Source organism: Triticum urartu, chromosome 6 (genome assembly GCF_003073215.2).
Source record: "Triticum urartu cultivar G1812 chromosome 6, Tu2.1, whole genome shotgun sequence".
NCBI classification, from domain to species: Eukaryota; Viridiplantae; Streptophyta; class Magnoliopsida; order Poales; family Poaceae; genus Triticum; species Triticum urartu.
The window spans coordinates 133486786-133496747 of NC_053027.1; the positions used below are offsets into that span (position 1 = coordinate 133486786).

The 9962-nt window shown below is 42.9% G+C and overlaps 1 protein-coding gene across 3 annotated transcripts; it reads right to left on the minus strand.

Annotated features, from left to right (window-relative positions):
* Nucleotides 1–3668: 3668 nt before the first annotated feature.
* Nucleotides 3669–8086, minus strand: LOC125517251. 3 transcript variants are annotated; one of them, XM_048682431.1, is made up of 6 exons: nucleotides 7767–8086; nucleotides 5806–7528; nucleotides 5416–5717; nucleotides 4471–5335; nucleotides 4318–4398; nucleotides 3669–4224 (listed from the first exon to the last, which is right to left on the minus strand). In XM_048682431.1, exons 4-6 carry the CDS (start codon nucleotides 5110–5112, stop codon nucleotides 3790–3792), a joined length of 1158 nt encoding a protein of 385 aa, XP_048538388.1. In that variant the 5' UTR covers nucleotides 5113–5335; nucleotides 5416–5717; nucleotides 5806–7528; nucleotides 7767–8086; the 3' UTR covers nucleotides 3669–3789. The 3 variants fall into 2 exon arrangements, with proteins under 3 accessions (XP_048538389.1, XP_048538388.1, XP_048538390.1); XM_048682432.1 differs by having other exon boundaries at nucleotides 4471–5153.
* Between the last annotated feature and the right edge of the window lie 1876 nt (nucleotides 8087–9962).

The following is a 9962-nucleotide window of genomic DNA, read 5'->3' on the forward strand; positions in this document are numbered from 1 at the left end:
ACCTCCAAAACTTCAGGAGGACCTGACTCTAACCAAGTCATAGTACGATTATTAGAATGACCAAAATACCCTAGCTTATCACTCGCCTTATTCTGTGAACGAGCGATACGAGTAATACAAGCTTGATGATGGTTTAGTAAAACCCTAATCTCATTAACCAACGACGAATAAAGTGAACGATCCGCATCACCACTAGTGATCATAGCAACGGCAACAGACGAGTCCATCTCAACTTGAATTGGAAGAGAAGTACGCTGGACCGCCGAAGATAACCCCTCCAAGCACGCATGAAGTTCCGCCTCCAAAGCGTCTCGGCAATACTGTAATGCCCTGCAAGCAGAGAAAATTATTTTGCCAACATCATTCCGCAAGATCATGCCCGCACCCGCATTATCACATGCCACAAAGGCTCCATCTGTGTTTAGCTTAGTCCACCCTTGCTTAGGCTTCTCCCATCCAGGCATCTTTGAACTATGCATATCCCTTTGTCCTTTCTTCTCCACTGTGATGTATGACTTCCTTTTAACTGGGTCGGCACCACTGTCAATCGTGATGGTCCTAAGAGAGGCAAAGTAACTCTGTAGATATCTTACGGATTGACATGCATGTGAAACACAAATCAATGTTTGTTGCAAAAAAATATTCAGATTTTTTTTAAACTTGTTAGATATATTTTTTTCGATTTACTGTAGCAAAGGGGTGCATGTGAGTTTGAGCTCACATACTCCATGTCCTAATGCAGAGACTGGTAATGGGTCAAAAACCACATATACACGTCTTCTGCTATGGATGATGAATAGTGGTTGATGTGATATTTTGTTTGCAGTTTTTGATGGCAATGTGGCCCCTCGTATGTGTGTGTGGTGTAAACCAACTTTATCAAAAGGAATGACTTTATTAAGAGTGAAAAAACCTGTCAATTTCAAAACAAAAAAATTAAAAAAAGTTTGTCAAAAGGAATGACTATGTTAATAAAAGTTAAAAAAATGTGTTACGCCCAAAATTAAAAAAGCAACGTGGTAGCACAGCACGAGTTATTATTTTTTTCTTTTTTTCTGGGCTATGTGCCTCTTTTTCTTTTTTCTTTTTGGGGCTATGAGAGCCTCTTTTCTCTTTTTTTTTTTGCCTTAGGCCTTTTATTTTTAACGGCATGTGCCTATTTTCCTCACTTTTACCTCTCTTTTTTCCTCTCAGATTGGCAGCCGATTGCACCCGTGGAGGCGAACCAAATACAGGCAGCCCGGTAGATAAGCAGGGTGCATCATCCCACCGCGGGCAATGTGGGACAAAATTTATTCGAAACTGTAACCTGCGCCCTCGGCACATGGCGGCCAACTCGGTACGCAGGAGACGCGACACACAATCCGGCCCACGTGAAGTCTCAGTAAAGAAAGGAAAAGACGTTATTTACGTGAGAGCTAAAAATAACCGGGCACTTCGGCCTTGTGCGCGGAATGGAACACACCAGCAGACTAACTAATTGCTACGTTCGTCTAAAAAAAACTAATTGCTACGTGATTAAAAAAACTAATTGCTACGTGATCCTCAAATTTTTTTTGCTACGTTTGCTAAAAAAATAACTAATTGCTACATTTGCTAAATAAAAAAATTCCTACATGCCCTAAAAAATAATAATTGCTATGTTATTTTATTCTGAACTGCGGCACACCTGATTGTGTGTGTCGTAGATGCCGGAAACTGATATAGGAGCCGGCCATAAAATCATGCCCACATACATTTTAAATAACATTTGAACAAATCATACAAATTTCATGCAAACATGTCCAAATTCACTAAAGTTCGGACATAATTTACATAAAACGGATGGTATTTCGTACCTTCAAGTAAAATCTAAAGAACCGAAAATATCCAATTCATCTCTCGAGCTCATCTACACCATGTGAACAGTCGATTTAAAAAAGTACTAGAAAATTTTAAAAAACTCCAAAAAAATTCGTCTCTTGAGTGCATGATGTCCATGCCAAGTTTCAGCTCATCGGACATCCGAGTAGCTCCCAGCAAAAAAAAAAATCAGGTCCGAACAATGCAAAACAGTAAACTTTTTCACATACCTCAAAATTTTCTTTTTGAGATAAATGCACTATTGGTCACACAACTCTCTCGAGATGTGCAGTTTGGTCACTCATCTAACGCAGTGTGAATAACTGGTCACTCCACTCCATTTTATGAGCAAAGTGGGCACTTTGTCGTTTTCTGCCGTAACAGATGCACACGTGGCATGCTGACTAGGATCCAGGCCCACAGGAGACCAGTTTCGGCACGAAAACAAAGTCACGTGAGTGAGGTGTGAGGGCGATCTTTATACAATGTGGCCCCTATAATATTTTTAGGTGTATTATGCAAAACTTCCGGTGGGGTCAAAAGACCCGATCGACTAACCCTAAATCCCAAATCGATCGATCCCCCACCCCTCAAATCCCTAGCTCTCTCCTGTCTCCTTCGTCTCCCCCACCCCTCAAATCACAAGCTCAATCCGGCGCGGAAGGGATGGATAGGCTGAAGGAAGGGCAAGTTTTTTTTTCCCGGAAGAGATGTGGAGGCGCGGCGACCCGGAGCTCCGGCCAGAGCATGGGCGGTGCTTGCTGACGCGCACGCGCGACATGTACACTCTGGAGGGGAAGCTGCGAGGCCATGCCCTCTCCGCGACGGTGCCAGGTGGTCGGCCGCCGGTGTCTCCGGCAATGATGTTGGCGGCGCTGGAATCGCAGTGCAGTGTCCGTTCTGGTGATGTCAAGGTTGAGGTAACCTCGCCGCCGGCTGATTTCTTTGTCCGATTCCGCCGCAACGAAGACTGCACTCGCGTGGTTGTCAATTACTCCCATGTGCTTGAAGTTGGTGGCGAGACGATCCAGTTTAGGCGTTGGCATCGCGGCTCGTTTTGCGAGCAGTCCTCGCTGCCATTTTTTACGAAGCTGAGCTTCGATGGCCTCCCCCAAGAGGCATGGGACAGAGCATTTTTGGGGATGCTTGTGAACCAGCTAGGCGGCGAGCTCATAAAGTGTTTGAAGCCTGATGATCGCTGGTGCATTAGTGTGGAAGCATGGATGAAGGATCCTAACAAAGTGCCTAAGCGCTACGACGTCGAGCTGTCGGAGCCGGATGAGCCAATGTTCTGTTTCTGTCCGGAATCCGACGATGAAATATCGCCACCCACACCAAGAGAGCGTACTGAGAAGCGGACTGTAGTCCATTCAATTATCATCCATGTTGATTGGGTTGTTGATGACAGTCCAATCATACCAGAGTTTCCGGCATTGCGCGACTACCACGACGAGGACACTACTCGGCTTCACACATATGCCACCTGTAATGGTACAGTTGATGGCACTACTCCGCCAGTTGATCAAGATGGTGGCCGTGGGTTCGCTGGGCCAAGCTCCCAGGCGCGTGCAGGAGCATTGTTCTACTAGTTTCATGTGTTGTGTTGATCAATGATGTACTCGTCACTTGTGTACCAGTATGAACTGTTTGTTGTGCTAAATTATGATGTACTAGATATGTTTGTATTGAATTGAAATGCAATCTGCATATGAGATATTATGTGATTTTAACCACTTTCATCTGTTGTACTAATCTGAATATGAGACTTCCAACACTAGCACTACCATTCAGGTTGTGCATCATGTTCTACAAAGAGATCTCAACTCTCAACTACAAATACTAGATGTTCTTTAGTATCACGGCCATGACAAAATATGTGTGAGCATAAGTTAGAATTTCATGTATCACACAAACTCAGGGCACAAAAGATCATACACCTAACATGATTTACTCCTGTGACATGTCAAATGGTGCACTTTGAGTGGTGTTCATTTCAGTAGGACCAAACAACAAATTTTCCCAGCCTCTTGCTGCAGCTCCTATCCCTCTTGCTCCAGCTCTCCCTCTGGCTCCAGCTCCTCTCCCTCTTGCTCCAGCTCCTCTCCCTCTTGCTCCAGCCCCTCTGCCTCTCCCTCTTGCTCCAGCTCCTCTTCCTCTAGTTGTGCTAGTGCTAGCATAAATAGCAGCAACATTTACAACAGCAGCTGCTGTAGCAGCAACTCTCCTCCCCCCAGATCTATTTCTCCCCCTACCTCTTAATGCAACAGCACCTTCTGTTGTTACAGTTGTGACCCTAGCTGCAGGTATGGAAGATCTGTTAGCAGCAACAAATGCACACTTTGTTGGGATAGGAGTGTCTTCTTCTATCTGAAAAGTTGGTGCCTGCAGTTAAGTTGCAAAATGTATGAGCACCAACACAACACATAAGGAAGAGCTTGATATTGAAGAGAAAATCAATGTCATTATAATTTGTACCTGTTGCCCTAGCTGTGAAACCATACTTGATCTGACATTCAATGGATCTAGCCTAGGATCCAGTTGAACCTCTTCAATATGCTAAATGAAAACACTTATGTGAGATATTGATATGTGCAAAAAGAAGAGGAAAAGGACTTGGAAACATTGTACCTGAAGTATTTCTGGTATGTCTGCATCTCCATTTTCATCTACTGTTGTGGGCCCTCTATTAATATTAAGAGATGACATGTCCACTTGCCGATGCACTGTTCTCCTCCTTTTCCTCCTTCGTCTTGCTGCTGGTTGTGTTTCATCCCCTTGAGCATGTTCTTGTGCAGCACCCTCAGCTTGTTCTTGTTCATCAACTTGAGGTTGTCCCTGTGCATGCCTCTGAGCTACTGCTTTAGCCTGTGCAATGGCTTTCAGTCTAGGACACCCAATCCTGTTACGGTTAGGGCGTCTACAGTAACCACAATGTATTGTCACTCCATGCTTGCTCAATTTTGTCCCATCTGCTTTTTCCTCAGGAGCCTTTCTTCTGCTTTTAGGTGGTCTGCCTACTTTCTTCTCATAAGATGGAGGCAAAACTGTTGGCCCATTTACTTGTTGCCACTCTGTCTGGTCTCTCAGGGGCATGATATTTGCACCATATGCTTGCATGTAGGAATTTAGTGAATAACAGTTGTTAACCATCTGATCGGGTTTAATCCTCTCAGATCTCAAGCATGCTATGGAGTGGCTACATGGAATACCAGTTAGCTGCCATCTTTGACACGAGCAAGCTAGTAGGTTCAGCTCCACTATGTATGTCATTTCAATGCTTTTAACAGAGAATGTTGCTCTACCATATCCTTCTGCACGACAGTTAGCAGTAAATTCAGTGTTTTTCTCTATTTTTTTCCTAATTTTAGGACATCTCTGTCCTGCCCACTACTCTGTGGCCTCTCTTTGCTTGTTGTAATATCTGTTGCCAATTTTACAAGCTATGTGCTCTAACATGGACAGAATAGGCAATTCCCTGGCCTCTAATATCCACCTAATGTTCAGACATCAATACTGACATTTGTTAGGTACCGAGAGTAGGACAAATGCACTAACATAAAGAGAGAGAATTACCTGTTAAATACTTCACAACTATTGTTTGTCAGAACATCACACTTCACAAAGTCATTGAAAAATGCTCTACACCATTCATTGGGAGGCTTTTCTTCTAACCATGCATAAGCATCTGGACAATCAACCTTGAATGCATCCATGTTGGCCCTCCATTTTGTTTGATTGCTTGACCTTGCACACTTCCATAAGTGATTTTTCACCACTTCTCCCTTGTGTAGCTGGTTCATGTTCTGGTACAAATGTCTGACACAATATCTATGTTCAGAATCTAGAAATGCTTCATTAACTGCTCTTATTAGCCCCTGCAACATATCTCACACATCACTATTGTGCGCTTGACAACATAAAAAAATCAAGCATAAACAATAATTTATTTCATAAATAACACACCTTTTGTTTGTCACTCATAATGCAGTAAGGGAATGTATTTATGATGTTCAAATCAATTTTCAATGTTGTTAAGAACCACAACCAGCTGCTGTAGCACTTCACCTCCACAATTGCAATATCAATAGGATAGATACAGTCATTTGGATCTATTCCTATTGCTGTCAGAATTTGGCCACCATATTTAGTTCTAATGTGGGTTCCATCAAGGCAGATAATGGGCCTACATGCTCTTAACCAACCTTTTTTGCAAGCAGCCAAGCAAAAATACAAGTTACTAAATGTTTGACCCATCCTTTTCAGAAAGAATGATGTGCCTGGGTTTGCTCTCATCAGCTCGTGACCATAGTCCCATACTTTTCCATATTGTGCCTCCTCATCTCTATTTTTTTTCAAACAAATTAATCTTGCCCTTGACAATTCGAACCTGGCCACCTTCATGTTGTACTTTGTCTCAACCTTGTTGGAAAAAGCCAGCAGACTCATGTGAGGGTCATCTCTGAAATCCTGATGAAATTTTTGTGCTAGCAAAGTAGCTGTCATTTCTTTCATATCCCAAACCTTTTCACAAGTGTGCACATCCACTAGTGTTTTAATGAGAAAGCAACCACTTCTTGAGTCTTTAACAACAATCATTTTCCAGCGCAGTCCTCAACACATATGGCTTCTAACCTTTTTGCATTGTCCCTTGTTTTCCTAACTTTCACTCTGTTCTTCACAATGTAATTTGCTAATGCCTTTCTCAATTCTGTTGGGTTTGAAAATGTCATCCCAAGTTTGAAAGTGGGGTTCTCCATGTCTGTCATTGGGTTGGATGTCTTGAAGTTGAACTTGAGTGTTGATTCTGACTCTGGCAACTTCAACTCATCCATATCTACCACATCTTCCTCTTCTAATTCTTCTGACACCTTTTTCCCTTTCCTCTTTTCAGCTACAAGCTCATCCTTCAAATCTTTGTCCACATTTGTATCATATAGTGCATCATCTCCATCCTCAAAGTCATAGTCTGAATCTGCAAAATCCGAGTCAGAGCTAGTATCTGTTCCACCATAATATTCCTCCTCCTCACTGGAATCTTCTCCTGCATAGTATTCCTCATCGGCACCAGCTTCATAAAACTGCTCATTAGCACCAGCACAATCAACCTTTTCTTGCCCCTTCCTTCCCATGACAGCATCAGCATTGGAAGTATTGGGGAAAATATTTCTCCTAATGCGAGCTTCCTTCTCACCTGCATCTTCTACATGAGGACCACGATACATGCTGAACAGGTGCTCACCATAAGTTCGTGCTGATGGCCCACCCCTCTGCTCATGCACATAACTTGTCTTCACTGGACTGATAACTGTAGGTAGCTCAACTTTTTGCAACAGAACATCATCCCACAACTGCTTCTCCAGCATATTGTTGTGATCAATGAACACAATTAGTACTTTGTTCTGTTGACTTGCTGCTACCATAGCCCTAGCATGAGTTTCCAAACTAACTACTTGCAGACCATCATCTATACTTTTTCCAGGGATGCACCAATACATTGCAAAACCTGTTTTTGGTATTGCATATCCCAGATGTTTAACCATCTAGTCCAGTAAAGCACATCAGAAAGTTTTCCTATGGCAGCCATCAAATGTGTCAACTTGTTCCTCCATGTAGCTACGATTAATGCCAACACCACAGAACCATCCATTATGGTGAATTTCCACACTAAATTGTTCGGAATCATCACCTGCATTGCACATAATTTGAACAAAATTCAATTTTGATTCGGACAAACCCTAACCATATCACCCCCAAATGTCCACAGTTCAATAATCTGTCTTTAATCTTTGAAATTGTGACAACCAAACATTTGACAACTGACATAAGTACCAAATAATCACAACTACCAAAGTGCTCAAAACTTCTAATTTAACAGATAGAATCGACCTCAAACCCTAGCAGAAAATCCCCAATTTGTGACTTACCATATAAAGGCGCTTTGTCCCAGGGAAATCGACGGCGAGGAAGCAAATCGGCCACACCAGCATCTATGCCAGTGCCGACGACGGGCTCACCACCTACTATCCCCGCCGTGCCGCTGCCACTGCCTCCATCGGGCGCACACTTCCCGTCGGAACCAACCACATCGACGGCATCAGGATGATTACCGCCACCGCCGCCGACTGCGTCTCCATCTCCTAAGCCTCTGGCGCCACCGTCGTCGTCGATGGCGGCGCATTGATCGACCGACTCCATGCCGCCCTGCAACAGACGACGAACGGACTGGGTGGGGGAACTGAAACTCTAATGCGGGCAGGGTGTTTTCTGCAAAAAATAAACTTGCCCTCTCACCGCCGAAACTGATCTCCTGTGGGCCTGGATCCTAGTCAGCATGCCACGTGTGCATCCGTTACGGCAGAAAACGACAAAGTGCCCACTTTGCTCATAAAATGGAGTTGAGTGACCAGTTATTCACACTTCATTAGATGAGTGACCAAACTGCACATCTCGAGAGAGTTGTGTGACCAATAGTGCATTTATCTCTTTTAAAAAACTCTAGATCGGTTTTTTATCAGTTCGGTTTTCTCGGTTTAGATTATTTTACGAACATTCATTCGTTAGTTCGTTTTATCGAACAAATTCGTTCGTTTGCCTCGGTTAGCGAACGTTCGCACCGTAGTTTTTTTCTTTTTATTTTATTTTTGGTCAGGGACCTATCCGCGATTATTTTTATCGTAGATTAGCCCTTGATCTTCAAACCCTCGTAACTTTTTAACCGTTCATCCAAATCCAGTGAAACCAACGCCAAAATCTTTGTCTCGAGCCCCTCTTTCTGGTTAATCCACTTGAACATGGTTTTGAAAATTTAGAATTTGGTTTCAAGCAAATTTGAATTGGAAGTTCTTTTGACCGTAGTTTCAGTTCCGTAGCTCCGAGTCGATTGATTCTTTTTACAAATCGAAGCTCTTTAGTTGAACTTTCAGATTGGATCTTCTTATTTGAGTTTTATCCTTGCTTCTATGCTTGAGTGCTTATGTATGCTATTGTTTGTTTGCGATAAAATTCCCGAAGTGCGAAGCGTGCTACTATGAGTCTCTAGGGTTTGCAGATCGTTAGCAAGGCAAGTAACACATTGATCATACCCCTTTATTACCCAGTTTTTATGCATTAGCTACAATCCTCAAACATTGCATGAGTAGGATCTTTTAACTTGTGGGTATTGGGAAGTAGATGATGAGGTAGAACCTATTGCCCTTTTATTATCAAACCCTTGGGAGTTACTTCTACGTTATGCTTAGGTTGTCATGCTATGCTCGTAGACGTGGTTTGGTTTGAGTGATCCATGACAGATGTGAGATTGTTAATTAATGGTTAACTTGAGGTGGCTACTTAAATACACATCTCGGTGGATTGGTTGCAGGCACCTGGGGATATACCAGTGTTGTCCTTTGGTTCGCCACCCAGGCTCAAAGGGATCATAAGATTATTCATGCTAGAAACTTCCATGCGCAGCCACAAGCTATTATGGGCTCTAGCATAGTTGAGTATGTTGCATGACCTCTTTCAGTGGTAGGCTAGCAGATGTAGGGGAAAGTAGGTGTAACTGTCTACCCAGAGTAAAGAGTTAATGCTTCTGAAAGACTGTGTCTCGGTCATCCATTTCTCAAACACCATGTAGTGCGAGAAATCCAACGGAGGAGATCGAGTCTTGTGAGGAAAAGTGTGCAAACCTCTGCAGAGTGTACAAACTAATCATTGTTAAGCGTGTCCCCAGTTATGGACATCTTGAGTATCTGGTTCTTGGATTATCCTGTTGATCTCGTCACTCTAAATTAATTTGTTGGGTTGTTAATTACTGTTTAATTGGGATTGAGATGGGGTTATCATTCTCAATGTTTATCAACTACCATGATAGTTAAACAAAATATATTCCTTTGTTGTAGGGAAAAATTGGCTTTTCGCAAAAACATTATAACCATAGAGCCTCCACCAGCCATATATGCATGTAGTGATAGCATTTACTTGTTCATTGCTCTACTATGTTATCTTGCCAGCATATTCCATGTGCTGACCCGTTTCGGGCTGCAACATATCATGTTGCAGACTTTTCAAACAAAGAGTAAAGTGCGCTAGGTCGTTTGTCGTGCACTCAGCTATGCCGTTGGAATTGATGGACTCGC

Excerpts from the sequence above, each read along its gene's own strand:
- LOC125517251 (XM_048682432.1), bottom strand. The coding sequence starts at position 5,112 with ATGACATACATAGTGGAGCTGAACCTACTAGCTTGCTCGTGTCAAAGA. Across the intron at positions 4,399-4,470 it reads ACATACCAGAAATACTTCAG|CATATTGAAGAGGTTCAACT; the intron begins GTACAATGTTTC and ends GTTTTCATTTAG. Across the intron at positions 4,225-4,317 it reads TTTCACAGCTAGGGCAACAG|GCACCAACTTTTCAGATAGA; the intron begins GTACAAATTATA and ends ACTTAACTGCAG.